The sequence below is a fragment of the Schistocerca serialis genome, chromosome 4 (assembly GCF_023864345.2).
Source record: "Schistocerca serialis cubense isolate TAMUIC-IGC-003099 chromosome 4, iqSchSeri2.2, whole genome shotgun sequence".
Lineage (NCBI taxonomy): Eukaryota > Metazoa > Arthropoda > Insecta > Orthoptera > Acrididae > Schistocerca > Schistocerca serialis.
Window position 1 is genome coordinate 227,357,151 of NC_064641.1, and position 18,844 is coordinate 227,375,994.

Below are 18,844 nucleotides of genomic sequence, written 5' to 3' on the forward strand. Positions count from 1 at the left end.
GAGGACAGTGTCTGACAGTTTCCCAATTGGCATAACCAATAGATTTGCCTTGCTACCACAGTTAAGTAAGGAAGAGGCTCCAGTAGAAGTAGATGTATCTCACTAGGAAACCAACTGTTAAAAAAAAATAGGAAGTAAGAGGAAAGTTCTGTTGCTAGGTAGCAGCCATGGAAGAGGTGTGGGCCAGATTTTGCAGGAAAAATTAGGTGACAGGTATCAGGTCACAAACTTTTTCAAGGCAAGTGCATGTCTTAGGCAGAGGATATAGGTTCCTTGTGCAAGGGTTTCTCAAAGCAGGATCATGTGATGTTAGTGGGTGGAGTGGGAAACAGTATTGGTAGGGATCAGGGCTACAGAATTGACTGTGACCTGGTGAAAAAAACCACCCATATCAGTGTTGGGCCTGTGCCTGCTTTCGTGCGGCATGATTAGCCCCAGTTGAACCGCTCTGTCAGGAGGGTAAATATGGAGTTGGATCAGTTGCCTAGAGTGGCCACTTTATCAGACATTGGATTGGTTTCTGTCGAGGCTATTGATTGGGGGGATTTCACAAGGCGTGGCCTACACCTCGATAGGAAAGGGAAGGGTAAACTGGCAGGTTTGTTAGCGAAATCCATAAGGGGTGACACAGTGTCCCATGAGAAGTTCAGGCAGGCAGGTGCTAAAGAGGTCCAAAAGTCACATGATTCTCACAACAATAAAGTAAATAATAATGGTATCATATTTATCAAAATATTGGTGGATTAAAGAAAAAAGTAGATTCTCACAAAAGTAAAGTAAAAAATAATGTTACCATTTTTCACCAAAATATTGCAAGATTGAAGAATAAAGTAGATGAGCTCCTGGTTTGTTTAGATGACATTGAATCTGATAATGTAATAGATATACTATGCCTGTCTTGAGTATCACATTGTGTCTGATACGGAAAAGGTAAATATCAGTGATTATAAACTAGCTGCACATATGAGTAGAGATAATAAGGTGAGAGGAGGAGTTGCCATATATGTCAAAAGTTATCACTGTGTAAAAAGCTTAGATACAAAAAAGTTTTGTCTAGAGCAACATATAGAAGCATGTGCCTGTCAACTTAAACTGAAGGAGGGCTCTTTTATAATTGTAACAGTATATAGGTCACCTTCAGAAAACTTTCATTTATTCCTGGAAAACTTGGATGCCTTGTTGTGCTATCTGTCAGATAGGGGAAAGCAAATTATTATTTGTGGGGACTTCAATGTTGATTCACTGAAAGAGTGTAATAGGAAGAATGACCTGAAAGTCTTGCTCGGTTCTTTCAATTTGACATCTGTCATTAATTTTCCTACTAAAAACATAAATTCTTGTCCTGTTGAGAATGGCCTTTCTGATCATGATGCTCAGCTAGTTACAGTATATGACATAGCTCCATTCAGTAATTCAAAACTACCCTCCAAAGTAGTGCGTTCAATTAATGACTCAACAATTAGAAATTTCGGAGAAAATCTTCAGCAGTTAGACTGGGATGAGGTGTACAAGGAATCCGATGCTAATTTAAAATATAACTTATTTCATGATACACTTGTAAGAGAATTTGAGAACTGTTTCCCCAAGAAAGTAGTTAAATCTAATTATAAGAAACCATGCAAAAATCTTGGCTTACTAAAGGAATAAAAGTATCTTGTAACCACAAAAGAGAACTTTATCTAACAACAAGAAAGAGTAATGACCCAGAAACTGCCAAATATTATAAAAACTACGGTGCTACATTAAGAAAGGTTATGAAAAAGTCCAGAAGCATGTGCATCATGTCAGATCAATACCTCTGATAACAAAATCAAAACAATTTGGAATATTATTACAAGGGAGACAGGGCAACCAAGAGTACAGGATGACGGCATCACCATCAAAGCGAATGGAAACTTGTTAAATAATAAGCCGGAAGTCGAAAACATTTTGAATAATCATTTTTTAAATGTTGTAGAGAAAATAGGATCTAAATGTTCATTAGAAGAAGCAAGGCAGTTAATTGAAGAGGCCTTAGCCACACCATTTGATACAATTGAAATTCCACCCACCTCTCCTTCTGAAATTAGGAAGATAATAAACTCTCTTAAGAATAAAAGCTCACATGGAATTGATGGCATTTCCAGGGGGATAATAAAAGCTTGTTCCCAAGAAATAAGTAGGATTCTTAGCCACATATGTAATAGCTCTCTGAAGCAGGGTATTTTCCCAGACAGACTGAAGTATGCCATTGTTAAACCACTGCATAAAAAAGGGGATACCTCTGGTGTCAACTACTACCGCCCAATCTCTCTTCTGACTGCCTTATCCAAAATTCTTGAAAAAGTAATGTATTGTAGAGTAGCTTCACACCTTTGTAAAAATAAAGTCTTAACAAAATGTCAGTTTGGTTTCCGAAGGGTTTTTATATATACTTTCACTAATGAAATATTAAATGCTCTGAGTAACCGGAAGTCACCCATTGGGATTTTTTGTGATCTATCAAAGGCTTTTGATTGTGTAAATCATGGAATACTTCTAGATAAGCTCAAGTACTGTGGTATGAATAGGACAGTGCTCAAATGGTTTAAATCATACCTAACTGGAAGAGTGCAGAAAGTTGAAATAAGCAGTTCACATAATATGCCAAAAAGTGGTGATTTCTCAAACTGGGGAACAATTAAGAATGGGGTGCCGCAAGGTTTGGTCTTGGGTCCTCTGCTGTTCTTAATGTATATTAATGACTTGCCATTCTATATTCATGAAGATGCAAAGCTGGTACTTTTTGCCAATGATACAAGTATAGCTATCACACCCAACGGACAAGAATTAACTGGTGAAATTGTAAACGATGTTTTTCAGAAAATCATTAAGTGGTTCTTTGCAAATGGGCTCTCATTAAACTTTGACAAAACATGGTATATACAGTTCCACACAGTAAATGGAATGACACCATTATAAATATAGACTTCGATCAGAAATCGGTAGCTAAGGTAGAATATTCAAAATTTCTAGGCGTATGCGTTGATGAGGGGTTGAACTGGAAAAAACACACTGAGGATCTGCTGAAACGTTTGAGTTCAGCTACTTATGCTATTAGGGTCATGGCAAATTTTGGCAATATATATCTGAGTAAATTAGCTTACCACACCTACTTTCATTCTCTGCTTTCGTATGGCATCATATTCTGGGGTAACTCATCACTGAGTAAAAGAGTGTTCCTTGCACAAAAGCGTGTAATCAGAATAATTGCTGGAGCTCATCCAAGATTATCCTGCAGACACTTGTTGAAAGAGCTAGAGATCTTCACTGTAGCCTTACAATACGTATATTCACTTATGAAATTTGTTATTAACAATCCGAACAAATTCAAAAGTAATAGCAGTGTACATGGCTACAACACTAGGAGAAAGGATGATCTTAACTACTCAAGGTTATATCTAACTTTGGCTCGGAAGGGGGTAAATTATGCTGCCACAAAAGTCTTTGGTCACTTACCTAATAGCATCAAAAGTCTGACAGATAGCCATATAGCATTTAAACGGAAATTAAAAGAATTTCTTAATGGCAACTCCTTCTACTCATCAGATGAATTTTTGGATATAGTAAGTGGGTAATTTCATATTGAGTGTCATGTAATATTTTGTGTAATGTAATATCTTGTATAGACACCTTTTATTAACCTGACACATTCCACATCATTACGAAGTGTCGTATTTATGATCTATGGAACAAGTACTAATGTAATCTGAGCTACACGCAAACATTAAAACAACAAAAGACACTTCAAAATTTAAAACTGCTGTCCATAAATATTTATTGCAAAAATGTTATAGTATAGATGAATATCTTGAAACATAAAAATTTATTGCCAAATATAAAAAAAAAGAAAAAAAAGACATTGAATTACTTGGGTTAAATATAATGTATGGAAGCTGAACCTTCAATTGTGATAGTATTAAGCCTAAATCAATGTAATTATTCTTGTATGACTTAAAAACATGTATTGTAAATCACGATGACTTGTCCAATATTATATTGTATACCTTGTACAACAAATGATCAAAAGGACCAATAAAAAGTAATGTGATGTAATACTGTAGCATTCAGTATTACTGTAATTTTTTTATTCTCAGCTTAATTAGGAACTTTTTATAATTTGGAATAGCTACAACGTATGATTTTATTATTTCATACTTCAGTTTCACTGTAGTAAATGCTGAAGTCAATAATTATAACTATATTTTATTCCCATTCTCATATTATATTGCAATTTGTAATTAATATATTTAGTTACTGTTCACGTGAATGGCTACAATACCTCAATTTTTAATTATTGTTTTACTTGTTAAATATGACTCGTTCTATATCCACGGAATTATTTTACCTACTGGATCAACAGGCCATGAATAAAAAAATAACCCCGTATATGGACTGTCAACCTTCCCAAAAGAAGTGTTGTCTCTATAATTATGCATTACAATCTTTAACACAATCATTTCTGAATCTGGGAATCGTCAAGTTATATTTAGTTTGATTACTATATGAGTAAGTGATGAAGAGAAAAATAACTAAATAATTTACGCAACTGTTCTCGTATATGTTGTGATAAACCTCGTAGCTATTCTGTGCTTGTCTGTTGTCTCAGCTGATCAAAGTATTAAACAGCACCAAAATGCTTTAACTGTTCCCATGAATAAATTTATTCCTGCAAATAATCATTAAATAATCCTGTACATATTGGAGCTCTGCAGATATTTTTGTGTGTTCTAGCTCTCTGTGATACTAAAAGTGGTATCCTTTCCTTACCCCATCATTGATCGGTCTTCAGAAGAGAAGACTTTTTGTGATGAAAATTCGGTACAGCAGAATTTTCCTGATCTTGAAGATACATGGAATATTCATCTTAGTGTTGTAGTGCCAGCCTACAATGAAGAAACGCGACGTAAGTATTGTAAACTAATTTTCTGTTTGATCAGGTGTAGCTACAATAGCCTAGGAATTGTAAAATGCATTTCAGGTTACTGACCTCTACATATTTTCTGGAAACTTTATGATCTCTTAAATTAAAGTGTGTTTAATTTTTTAAAATGTATTCCACATCCATGAGGATCATTTCACTTAGGATTTATGGAAAGAACATTAGCATATTTTTGTTGACATATATGACTCATTCTACGTCATTAAGTATCTGCTCAGTATGGACGTCTACAACAAAAAGTATATCTCATCCAGCTGTTGGAAACATTTACATTCTGCAATGATACAAGAACCATTACTGCAATTGTGATTTGATTACAATGTAAACCAATATTATGGCAACTGAACTACGAAGCATATGGCAACAGATGACGACAGCATTGCTATACTGTGTTGTGGCCGGAGCAAAATATAGTTACTCACATTTCTCTCAAAAGAAGGAAGAAAGAGACAAGATATGTTGTGCATATTACCCTTGAAGTGCTTTCATGATGCAGTACTGTCCTTCCAGCAACGTGCTTTGCTAATCATCAGCCATTTGACATACACTGCTGTATAAATGCCCCTTATGCACTTTTCTGTGCTGTATACCCTTCAGCTATATGCAACTATGATGCTCTTGTTTATTTTATATGGTGTATTTACCATTCAGTCACCTGGTTACATATCTTCTGTATGCTCATTTTATTTACGTAGCAGTGTCAGGAGGCTGTGGTGGAGGCAGGCGGGAGGGGGGGGGGTGGTAAAGGAGAGGAGGAGAGAAGGGAAGGGAAAAAGACCTGTAGGTGCATTGCCAGAGAGTGGTACACAATGAGGGTGAGGGCATGTGCATTTCAATTGGTTCTCTTGATTTGACTGTTTACCATCACTTGATGAATAGTCTTTGCATTAAAAGTCCATGCCTCACAGCTCTAAGTGAAAAATAGTAATAAATACTGTCTGTTTATTCTGAACTTCCTGTTTCAGGTAAGTCAAAATCTTAAAGTTTATAAGTTCTGTTTAGCTTTTCCAGGGCAAAACAGCCTTGTTAGTGTTCTGTTTATTTTGCTGACCTTTCAGACACTTTCTTCTGCTGCAATGCATGCAAAAGCTCATTAACCCTTTAGACATTTGTGTTTCATTTTTTCAAACACAGCACATAAGGTGCATTGTTACACTCATGCTCATAAATTAAGGATAATGCTGATACATGGTGAAACAACACTCTGGTGGGCAGTTTGCGGGTTTAAATCACCTTGGGGTACGACCATGCAGTGCATTTGACTTGCGGTCGTCGCATGGTGGCGCTGGCAGCAGTCCATATATGCCGAGGTGTGACATTTTCAGATGTGATAATGGTGACTGTGTGTTGAAAATGGCTCAAAGAACACATGTTGATGACGTTATGAGGGGTAGAATAGTAGGGCGACTGGAGGCTGGTCAAACACAGCAGGTCGTAGCACAGGCCCTCCGTGTGCCACAAATTGTGATCTCAAGATTATGGCAACAATTCCAGCAGACAGGAAATGTGTCCAGGTGCTACAGTACGGGACGTCCACAGTGTACAACACCACATGAAAACCGATATCTCACCATCAGTGCCCGCAGACGGCCACGGAGTACTACAGGTAGCCTTGCTTGGGACCTTACCGCAGCCACTAGAACAGTTGTCTCCAGACACACAGTCTACAGAAGACTGAACACACATGGTTTATTCGCCCGGAGACCTGCAAGGTGCTTTCCACTGATCCCTGGTCACAGGAGAGTCCGTAAAGCCTGGTGTCAAGAACACAGTACATGGTCATTGGAACAGTGGTCTCAGGTTGTGTTCACAGATGAGTCCAGGTATAGTCTGAACAGTGATTCTCACTGGGTTTTCATCTGGTGTGAACCAGGAATCAGATTTCAACCCTTTAATGTCCTTGAAAGGAACCTGTATGGAGGTCGTGGTTTGATAGTGTGGGGTGGGATTATGATTGGTGCACGTACACCCCTGCATGCCTTTGACAGGGGAACTGTAACAGATTAGGTGTAACAGGACTCATTTTGCACCAGTATGTCTGCCTTTTTAGGGGTGCAGTGGGTCTCACCTTCCTCCTGATGGATGATAATGCATGGCCCCACCGAACTGCCGTCACGGATGAGTACCTTGAAACAGAAGCTATCAGGTGAATGGAGTGACCTGCCTGTTCTCAAGACCTAAACCCCATCGAGCACGTCTGGGATGCTCTCGGTCAACGTATCGCTGCCTGTCTTCAAACCCCTACGACACTTCAGGAGTTCCGACAGGCACTGGTGCAAGAATGGGAGGCTTACCCCAGCAGCTGCTTGACCACCTGATCCAGAGTATGCCAACTCGTTGTGTGGCCTGTGTACATGTGCATGGTGACCATATCTCATATTGATGTTGGGGTACATGCGCAGGAAACAGTGGCGTTTTGTAGCATGTGTTTCAGGATGGTTTTCCCAACTTATCACCAATATCGTGGCCTTACAGATCTGTGTCGTGTGTGTTCCCTATGTGCCTATGCTATTAGTGTCAGTTTTGTGTAGTGCCACATTGTGTGGCACCACATTCTGCAATTATCCTTAATTTATGAGCATGAGTGTAGTTAATTAGTTAGTTGTTCCATAAATTGTATTTGTGATGAACTTCATGATGTGGAACATGTGAGCTGAACAAAAATAGTGCATGTGTGCACGCCCCCACCCCCTCCCTCCCACACTCACACACACTGGAAAATGAAAATAATCAAACAGTGGAATGTTCAGATTGGAAAATCAACAGCATTATGAAAAGGATAGACTGCTACTCACTATAAAGATGACATGTTGAGTTTCAGACATGGACAACCAAAAGACTGTTGCGCATTGAGCTTTTGCCCAAAGCCTTCCTCAGAAAAGATAACACGCATTCACATGAGCAAGCATAACTCATGCTCACATGACTGCTATTTCAAGCAGCTGTGGCCAGAATGCAGCTGTTGAAGTCAACAAAAGCATCAATCTGGAGTAGGACGGGTAATGTGCTTGGGTACCAGAGTGTGGTTGGGGAAAGAGAAGAGCACTGTCTGGCAGAATATGCAGGGACTAGATGATGGCAGGACAAGGCTGTCAGTGCAGCAACAGGAGGCTATGGGGGAGGACCATGGGTGGGGGGGGGGGGGGGCTGAAAAGGGGAAAAGGTCAGTGGGTACATTGGCAGAAGTGAAACACAATGAAGGTAAGTGTACATCAATTGGGAGGAGGTGGTATGACACAGGGGGTGAAAACTGTTGGGTGGAGAGTGTGGGGACAGTAGGTTACTGTAGGTTGAGGCCACAGTGGTTTCGGGAGTGGATAATATTTTGTAAGGAATACTGCTACTTGCACTGCAAGTCAGAAAATTTGGTGGTGGAGGGGAGAACCCGGGTGGCTTGGGTTTTGAAGCATTCATTGAAATAAAGTTGCATGTTGTGTGACAGGGTAGGCCAATTTGCTCTTGGCCACAATTTGACTGTGTCCATGCATCTTGGGGGACAGCTGGTTGGTAGTCGTACGTATGTAAAAAAACTGTGTAATGATTGCAGCAGAACTTTTATACGACATGGCTGCTTTCATAGGTGCCCTGCCTCTGATGGGATAGAGTAAGCCCATGAGAGGACTGGAATAGGAAGTGCTGGATGGGTTGGCTGGGCAGGTCTTGCACTTGCACTTTTCTCAAGGATGTGATGCCTATGGCAAGTGGTTGGGATTGGGAGTGGCACAGGAATGGACTAAGGTGTTATGGAAGTTGGAGAAGGGGGGAGGGGAGGGTGACGGAACACCACAGGAGGGGTGGGAAGGATCTTGGGCTGGATGTCCCTCATTTCAGGGCATAAGGTAATCAAATCCCTGTTGCAGAATGTGGTTCAGCTGTTCTAGCCACGAATGGTGCTGTGTAACATAAGGGGCACACCTTTGTGGCAGGTTTGTGGGAGGTGACATGGCATGGGAAATCTGTTTGTGGACTAACTTTGGGGGATAGTGCCTGTGTATGATTGCCCTTCCTTCTGCTGAAAGGTTGGTGTTCTTAGTAAGGGACCAGGGGAAGGATGCGGAGTCACAGTTGGTGATAATTAATTTCTGGAAGGTGACCAAGGGGTGGTTAAGTGGGCAGATTGGGGTTTCTGTTAATCACGTTTCCTCCCTCATCCTCTTGTATTTTCAAGTTTTATTTTCCATACCTACAAGTGCCACAAAACTTGTGAATCTTGACCTAACCAATGCCCCTTTCTCCTCATTCTCTTTCCATACCAGACAGGTTAAAAAGCTCAATAGTTAAACCACTTCATAAGATAGATGACAAGACAGACTTAAACAATTATCATCCTGTTTCCTTACTGACACCTTTTTCGAAAATATTCAAGACAATAATTTACTCAAGAGTAGCCGCACTCTTAAGTGGAAACAGTTTACTTTGCATATCACTGTTTGGCTTCCAGAAGGATTGCTTGACTGAGAATGCTATTTATACATTCACTGATCAAACAGTACAAGCCTTAAATAGTAATGTATCTCCAGTTTGCAGTTTTTGTTATCTTTCCAAGGTGTTTGATTTTGTAGGTCATTTAGTCTCTTAGAAAGACTCAGGTTTGTATGGAATTGATGGCTTTTTGCACAGTTAGTTTGAATCATACTTAACAAATAGAATGTAAAAGATCGTTTAAAAAATCAGACAATGTTGCAAAGGTGGATGATTTTGTGTGCGTGTGTGTGTGTGGGGGGGGGGGGGGGGGTGTAAAATCACAAAGAGAGTCCCACAGGGTTCAATTTTGGGGCAACTCCTATTCCTCATATATGTGAATTCAACTAGCAAAATAGGTACTTTTTGATGATGATACTAGTGTTACAATATTTCCCATGAAAGAGAAAGCAACAGAAAAGTTGGTAAATGAAATTTTCAAAGAATTGTTAAATGGTTCTCTGAAAAGGGATTCTCCTTAAATTTTGAAAAAAAGAAAGGAAACACTACATTCAGTTCTGTACAATAAATGTGGTCAGTCATACAAATATTTGAGGTAGCACATGAGGAGGAATCAGTAAATAAGGTAGAATGCTCCAAATTTGTGCAGGTGCATATTGATGAAAACTTGAACTGGTGGCTGCATATTACTGAGCTTCTCAGACATTTAAGTTCAGCTACTTTTGCTCTTTACATAATTGCTAATCTTGGAAACAAATGAATGAACATCAGGACATATTTTGCATATTTCCACTCAATCATCCCCTACAGAATAAGTTTTTGGGGTAACCCATCTCTTAGAAAGAAAGTATTTATTGCAAAAGAAGCAAGCACTAAGAATACTATGTGCTGTTCACCCACAAATGTCATGTAGGCACTTCTTCAAGGAGCTGGGCATTTTAACTGTGCTGTCACAATACACATATTCTCTAATGAAATTCATCATAAATAATCCATCACAGATTGAGAAGAACAGTGATGTCCATATCTACAATCCTAGAGGGAAAAATGATGTTTATTACCCATTATTAAATCTGTCAGTGGCTCAGAAAGGAGTTCAGTAACCACCAACAAAAATTGTTGGACATCTGCCCAATGACATGAAATGTCCAACGGGTAACAAGCAGGTTTTAAATCTAATTTGAAATCATTTCTCCAGGATAGATCCTTCTGTTCCAGTGACAGCTGTCTGTATAAGTGTAGTTGCATGGGAAACTGCATTTATATGTTTCTCAGCTCTACGTTTTTCGTACTTGTATGTTGTATACTGTATACTTTTTCAGTTTTGCGTGCAAAATTACCCCACTTTCATGTTTTCCATTTATACATATTCGCACTTTTATGCTATTATTTTTACTCCTCCACAGTCGTTTTTGTCGTGCGTATACATTGTAAAGACCAAGAAATTGTCTTGAAACGTTTTGTATATGATGTGACCAGTGATTGTTGGTTTGCTGTCTGCATGCAAAGTCAAGTTATTATTGCGGGCTTTAGCTATGGTACACATTGTGACGCTGTTGCTGTTGACCTTGTGGCAATCGGTTTCAGATCATATAACTTGGCCGAACATTGCTCCCAACAGCGGCCTTCCCACATTGCCACTTGGGGGTGCTGTTGACCGGCCAAGCAGTGGGTAGCCACTTATGAACAGTTGGCACAAGACGTCAATGAAAACAGCATCAGTAGTGGCAGCATAAAAGTTGCTCACAGCTACAGCTTCACCTTTGTGAATGGCAGCATGATGCACCATGGCGTGTGAATACATGAGTGCTGCAGAGTAGTGCTTCTTGATGGCATCGTGTAATGGGCCGCTAAGGTCGGGGAAGTCCTAGTGAACCTCAAGTGAACATCCCAAAGTGTCTCAAAGTCCCATGGTCTATCTCAACTACCATACTGGCCAATCAATCGCAAGATGTAATGCTTTGAAAGCTGGGCCAAGTGGTGAGAAACGCTCACGTATCTGGGGTGGAGGTGGTGGTGGTGGTGGTTAGTGTTTAACGTCCTGTCGACAACGAGGTCATTAGAGACGGAGCGCAAGCTCGGGTTAGGGAAGGATTGGGAAGGAAATCGGCCGTGCCCTTTCAAAGGAACCATCTCGGCATTCGCCTGAAACGATTTAGGGAAATCACGGAAAACCTAAAGCAGGATGGCCGGAGACGGGATTGAACCGTCGTCCTCCCAAATGCGAGTCCAGTGTGCTAACCACTGCGCCACCTTGCTCGGTCTGGGGTGGAAAGTTTGCAGATGTGGAAAAATGCCTACAGATTTGGTTTCAGCAACAGTGTGCAGGTAATGTACCTAGTTCATGTGCAATACTGGAAGAAAAGGCTTTAGAATTCGCAAAAAAAAACTTATATGTTGAAAACTTTTGTGCTTCTTCTGGTTAGTTACACCGATTCAACATAAGATGTGACATTACTGGCCGCATTGTTTATAGGGAGGCCAACAGTGTGGATAATGTCACCATACAATATTGGAAAGAGCATAATCTCCCAACTATAATCGCAAAATGCAGTCCGAAACACATTTGAAACACAGGCGAAATAGGACTTTTTAAAACTTGTTCCAGACAAAACCTTTGCATTTAAGGTTGATCACTGCTTTGGGGGAAAGAGAAGCAAGCAGAGAGTGACAATGCTCCTTACCATAAACACAGATGCTCTGATAAGAAGGATGGATGACTGGAAACCTCAGTAAGCTTAATGCCCGCATGTGTCATGAGACGAAAATATGTTTGGTTCATTCTCTGGTGCTACAGTTCAGCAGCATAGAACTGGCATTTTTTCCAGCAAACTGCATGAGCCATTTTCAAACTCTGGATTGGGGCATCATTGCTGCCACAAAAGCAAAGTACAGGAAAATGCTGGTTCAATGTGTCATCACACATCTCGACAATAGGAAGGGTGATCCTCAGCTGGACGTGTTGCAGGTAAACCAAAGAATTGCATTGTAGGTTAGGATACACTTTACACATACACTGTGTATGAACTTCACTAATATTTTTTAGAATGGATGTATAAATGAAATTAAATTCACCACAGATACTTATATGTAGCTTTTTAATTTATTTATCTTATCTAGGCAATGCAGTCCATAAGGACTGCTTGGGATCAATTGAAGCCAAACAAAATCACAGGTGCTTTCGAGAAGCTGATATTACAAAAGATGAAATTCAAGCTGACCCCAAAAATGTTGAACATTTTGATGTAGATTTCAATATTCCAGATGACAATGACTGGGCTTGTATTTCAAGTGAAACTAATTTTGATGATTTTGTTGTTTGTGATGCTGATACTGCCATGTGTTGTGTACAAAATGAGGATGAAATAATTAAAGAAGTATGCCAGTATCAGCTGAAATAAATAGTTCTGAGGAATCTGAAGAATTGGATGGAGAATCTGTGAACCCTTCCAGTCTGTCAGAAGCATTTACTGCATTGGAAGTAACACAACGTTACATAAGATCAAAAAACATTAGTGATGACAAGATGGTCACAGTGATTGAATATGAAAACTTGATTTATGAATGCAGTATTGCTTCCAAAAAACAAATGACTGTTGATTCATTCTTTAGGCCTAAATAACTTTAATTGTCCATAACTTAGGCATAAGCCTACTTAAACTGCTGTGCCTATTACTGTACAGTGTAAGTATCTTCTATTTGCACACACTTGAGTGTAATTGAAATATATTTAAAAATTCCTATTTAACATTAATCTCACTTGTACATTTATTTCACCATCTCCCTTCAAAAATGTATAAATGGGGTTTTACTGTCATGTGTTCGTTAATGCTAACACTAATCAACAATATTATGAAAACGATAGTTGCTACTCACCATATAACGGAGATGCTGAGTCACAGATAGGCACAACATAAAGACTATCAGAGAGTAAGGTTTTGGCCAGCAAGGCTTTTGTTGGAGATAGACAACATACATACACTCACGCAAATGCAACTCACACACACATGACTGCAGTCTCTGGTTGCTGAGGCCACACTGCGAGGAGCAGTGCATGATAGGAGAAGTACCTGGGTAGTGGGGGTATGGAGCAGGCTGGGGCTGGGAGGGGGGGGGGGGGGGGGGAGAATGTGGGGTAGGGGTGGTGGATGGTAAAGTGCTGCTTGTGAAACCATACAGGGATGAGGTGGAGAGATGGTAGGGCACCTAGGTGCAGTCGGGAGGTTAGACGGAGGCCGAGGGATGGGGGGTTAGTGGAAAAGGAGAGAAGTAAAAAGACTGCTTGTGTGTTGGTGGAATAGAGGGCTGTGTGGTACTGGAATGGGAACAGGGAAGGGGCTAGATGGGCGAGGACAACGGCCAATGAAGATTGAGGCCTGGAGTGTTACAGGAACATAGGATATATTGGAAGGAGAGTTCCCACCTGTGCAATCCAGAAAAGTAGGTGTCGATGGGAAGGATCCAGATGGCACAGGCTGTGAGGCAGTCATTGAAATGAAGAACACTGCATCATTTTGATAACATGTAACAAACTAACTATCTAACTATCCAACCACATGCGTACTCCTATACTTCAATTGTAACTGCCTTTTCTCCTATGTTTTTTGCACTTTTTATGTAGTTTTGGATAATTTTACATATATTCGCATATTTGTGCATATTGTTGTGTATTTTTATGTATCTGTGTGTATTTTTATGTGTTTGCTGTCGTTTTACGTGAATTTTTCTGTTACCCAGCTCCCCTACAATCACCTAACACTTTCCGTTGCCCATTTTCTGCGTCATTCCCTGTTTCCCCAATGCCATACCTGTCATGGACCCATGCTTCATATTTCTGCATCAGTTCAGAGAAGTATTCATTTTCCTGGCTAAAACCCAGACCCACATCCTGTTCCTCAAGTGCTGCCAAAATCTTGGAATCACTCACCCCCTCCCTCCAGACAGTGACCTTCACCTATTCAGATTCTGCCAGTCCGTGCCCTCGCAAACTTAGTACTGCAAAAACATACACTCCTGGAAATGGAAAAAAGAACACGTTGACACCGGTGTGTCAGACCCACCATACTTGCTCCGGACACTGCGAGAGGGCTGTACAAGCAATGATCACACGCACGGCACAGCGGACACACCAGGAACCGCGGTGTTGGCCGTCGAACGGCGCTAGCTGCGCAGCATTTGTGCACCGCCGCCGTCAGTGGCAGCCAGTTTGCCGTGGCATACGGAGCTCCATCGCAGTCTTTAACACTGGTAGCATGCCGCGACAGCGTGGACGTGAACCGTATGTGCAGTTGATGGACTTTGAGCAAGGGCGTATAGTGGGCATGCGGGAGGCCGGGTGGACGTACCGCCGAATTGCTCAACACGTGGGGCGTGAGGTCTCCACAGTACATCGATGTTGTCGCCAATGGTCGGCGGAAGGTGCACGTGCCCGTCGACCTGGGACCGGACCGCAGCGACGCACGGATGCACGCCAATACCGTAGGATCCTACGCAGTGCCGTAGGGGACCGCACCGCCACTTCCCAGCAAATTAGGGACACTGTTGCTCCTGGGGTATCGGCGAGGACCATTCGCAACCGCCTCCATGAAGCTGGGCTACGGTCCCGCACACCGTTAGGCCGTCTTCCGCTCACGCCCCAACATCGTGCAGCCCGCCTCTAGTGGTGTCGCGACAGGCGTGAATGGAGGGACGAATGGAGACGTGTCGTCTTCAGCGATGAGAGTCGCTTCTGCCTTGGTGCCAATGATGGTCGTATGCGTGTTTGGCGCTGTGCAGGTGAGCGCCACAATCAGGACTGCATACGACCGAGGCACACAGGGCCAACACCCGGCATCATGGTGTGGGGAGCGATCTCCTACACTGGCCGTACACCACTGGTGATCGTCGAGGGGACACTGAATAGTGCACGGTACATCCAAACCGTCATCGAACCCATCGTTCTACCATTCCTAGACCGGCTAGGGAACTTGCTGTTCCAACAGGACAATGCACGTCCGCATGTATCCCGTGCCACCCAACGTGCTCTAGAAGGTGTAAGTCAACTACCCTGGCCAGCAAGATCTCCGGATCTGTCCCCCATTGAGCATGTTTGGGACTGGATGAAGCGTTGTCTCACGCGGTCTGCACGTCCAGCACGAACGCTGGTCCAACTGAGGCGCCAGGTGGAAATGGCATGGCAAGCCGTTCCACAGGACTACATCCAGCATCTCTACGATCGTCTCCATGGGAGAATAGCAGCCTGCATTGCTGCGAAAGGTGGCTATACACTGTACTAGTGCCGACATTGTGCATGCTCTGTTGCCTGTGTCTATGTGCCTGTGGTTCTGTCAGTGTGATCATGTGATGTATCTGACCCCAGGAATGTGTCAATAAAGTTTCCCCTTCCTGGGACAATGAATTCACGATGTTCTTATTTCAATTTCCAGGAGTGTATCTCCATGGCACAGACATCCCAGAACCACCTTTGCTACCACTGCAAGATACTGCTACTGTGCAACCCCTATTACATACATCACATCTCTGAAATTGAATCCCTTGCTCTACATCACCTGGAAGAGCATTCCAAACACCATCTCCATAAGTATCCAACCTGCTGACATCTCACTGCCCCATCCTGTATCCTATCCATAGTGTTTTTTCTTGTGAACACCTCATAGCACCCAGACTGTGCCTAGCTGACCTTATGAACTTGCCACATCTCCAAAAACTTCTTACCAGAGCCAAAACAATCCCAGAACATTATTGTTAACCTTTCAACCAAAATATTCAGCCCCACAGAAGTTAGTCCTATCCAAAGGCCTCACCTTCAGCTCTGCACCCAAATTTAACCATGTTGAACTTGTCAAAAACCTACTCTCTTTCTTTTGATACCTGCAATGTAAACAGTTCTTTGCCACCAATCACTCCAATCAAAACCGAACTATTCCCAACAATGAACTTTGCCTGTCCCAGTTGCTACCACCATCAAACCATGACCCCCCGCCCCCGCCCCTTTACTCTTAACCACCCTCTATTCACCTTTCAGGAATTCCTTATCTCCAACTTGGCCTCACCATCTGTTCCCTAATCCCTTCCCAATAATGCCAACCCAACCTTTCAGCAGAAGAAGGAAAGCCATACACAGCCTCAAAAAAGATCCTGACCTAATCATTCTACCAGCAGACAAAGGTTGCACCACTTTTACTATGAATTCCAGTGACTACCTGACAGAAGGCCTCTGCCAATTGGCTGACTTCTATAACTTCATTCTGCCAGAATGATCCTATCCCAGAAGTCCAACATAACCTCCAGTCCCTGCTTAAAGCCTTGGGCCCTCCCCAGAACCTCTCCACTGAATGCATTTCCCTCCCCATCCCTATGACACTCCACACAACCACCTTTTACGTGCTTCCAAATATCCACAAACCCAACAATCCTAGATACCCCATTATAGCTGGTTATTGTGTCCCCACTGAAAGAATTTTGGCCCTCATTGACCAAGACCTGCAATCAATTGCCCAAAATCTAGCCTCCTACGTCAATGATACCAACCAATTCCTTCACTGACTCTCCACCATCCCCATCCCTTATCCTCCTGGATCCCTACTCATCACTGTTGACGCCACCTCCCTGTGCACCAACATCGCTCATGCCCGTTGTCTTGCTGCTGTTGAAGACTGCCTTTCCCAACATCATTCAGACTCCAGACCCACTACATCATTTCTCATACACCTTACTAACTTTATTGTATCACACATCTACTTCTCCTTTGAAGGGATGGTCTACAAAAAAATCCATGGCGCTTCTATGGGCTTTCGCGTGGCACCGTCCTATGCCAACCTGCTTCACTTGGTCCTCTTCAGCCCAGCATGCCATCTTTTGGATGTTGACCTTCTTCTCGTTGATGGCTCTGTCCACATTAAACTCAACAACCACCAACAGTAGCTGCATTTCAATAGCTGCCGTCCTTTGCACAGCAAAAATCCCAGACCACCTAGGGTTGGCATATCTTCAGTCACAAGAATACCCTGGCCCACTATGCCACAGATCTCACAAAGGCTTTCAAAGACCGAGTTTGCAAACATATTTCCCATGCCATATTCCTACACATCTTTAATTCTCCCACCATCCCCAAGAAACAGTTACAAAGGAGTGCGCGCTTCATCACTCAATACCACCTCAGACTGCAACAGCTGAACCACATTTTCAACAGTGCTTTGATTATTTATCATAATGCCCTAAAATAAGGGACATCTACCCACAAAGTTTCTCACCTCTGTAAAGTGGTGTTCCATCACCCACCCACCTCCACAATATTGTAGTCTAGCCCCATACCACTTCCAGTCCCAATCCCTTGCCACAGGGATCATATCATTGCACAGCTTTTTATATGACTATGATGAACTAGTTGCCCCCAAGGATGAATGGCCACTGCCAAACTGTGGCCAGAGCAAAGTAGACTACTCTCTTGCACAACATGCAGCTGAACATAAAATGTGTGATTTTAATGGCTGCTTCACAACCCTGGCCATCTGGATCCTCCCCTTCACCACCAGCTTTTCTGAACTGCGCAGGTAGAAGTTAACCTTAAAACACATTTTTTTGCCTGTGAAAGTATCTCGACCTTAACCTACTGTAACCTACAACCCCCATACTCTCCACCCAAAAGTTTTCACGCTTTCTGTCCTATTAACTCATCTCAGTTCACTTCTCTTCACACTCACTGTGTCCTACTCTCTGCCAACACACCCACTGTTCTTTTACTCTTCTCTGTTCCTCTCCATTTTTGCTCCCCATTCTGCCCGCTCTGCCCTTATTCCCTCACAGCCTCCTGGTGCTGTGCCTGACAGCCTTGTCCTGTCCCACCATCAAGTCCCTACATGCTCCACTAGATAGTACTCTTCTCTCTCTTGCCCCCCTCCCCTTCCACTGTACCCTGCTATTCCTTCCACTTCCCACCCCATTGCAGATTGCTGTGCTTTTTACGTTGCTTGTCTGCAACTCAGTGTGTCATCTTTACAGTGAGTAGCAATCTATTCTTTTCATAATATTGTTAAAAAATATTTTATATGGCTATGTGCTGGCCATTTACAGGCTTTTTTCTGTAAAATTGACAAATTATTTCTATTCAAGGATTCCTCTGTGGTGTGGAAGGAGTTGTTAACGAAAAACATCTTAAATATACATTTGAACACCTACGACAAAAAGAGCATGTCAATAGCAACAAAATTAAAACACTGCATAACAGTCAGTCAACCAGAAATAACATTCGCAAGTGAAACCATCTTCAAAACAACTAACACTGCACAAATAGACAAAATAATCAAAATAAAGAGAAAAATCATCAGAACGTGTATCAACAAATCGTACCAGGAAGATGGACACTGAAGACCAGCTACAAATGAAACAGTCTACAAGGAAATAGAACCGATAATGAGTACAATCAGGAAGAAATGCATTTCATTTTTCGCACATCTAATCAGA

The 18,844-nt window shown here is 42.1% G+C and overlaps 1 protein-coding gene across 1 annotated transcript in view; it reads left to right on the forward strand.

The window, feature by feature from the left end:
- Positions 1 to 18,844, forward strand: part of LOC126473381 (dolichyl-phosphate beta-glucosyltransferase) — a 116,830-nt gene that overhangs the window by 7,449 nt on the left and 90,537 nt on the right. Inside the window, exon 2 of the mRNA XM_050100390.1 lies at positions 4,753 to 4,924. Within this exon, the coding sequence (XP_049956347.1) occupies positions 4,753 to 4,924 (172 nt within the window). The remainder of the gene's footprint in view (positions 1 to 4,752; positions 4,925 to 18,844) is intronic.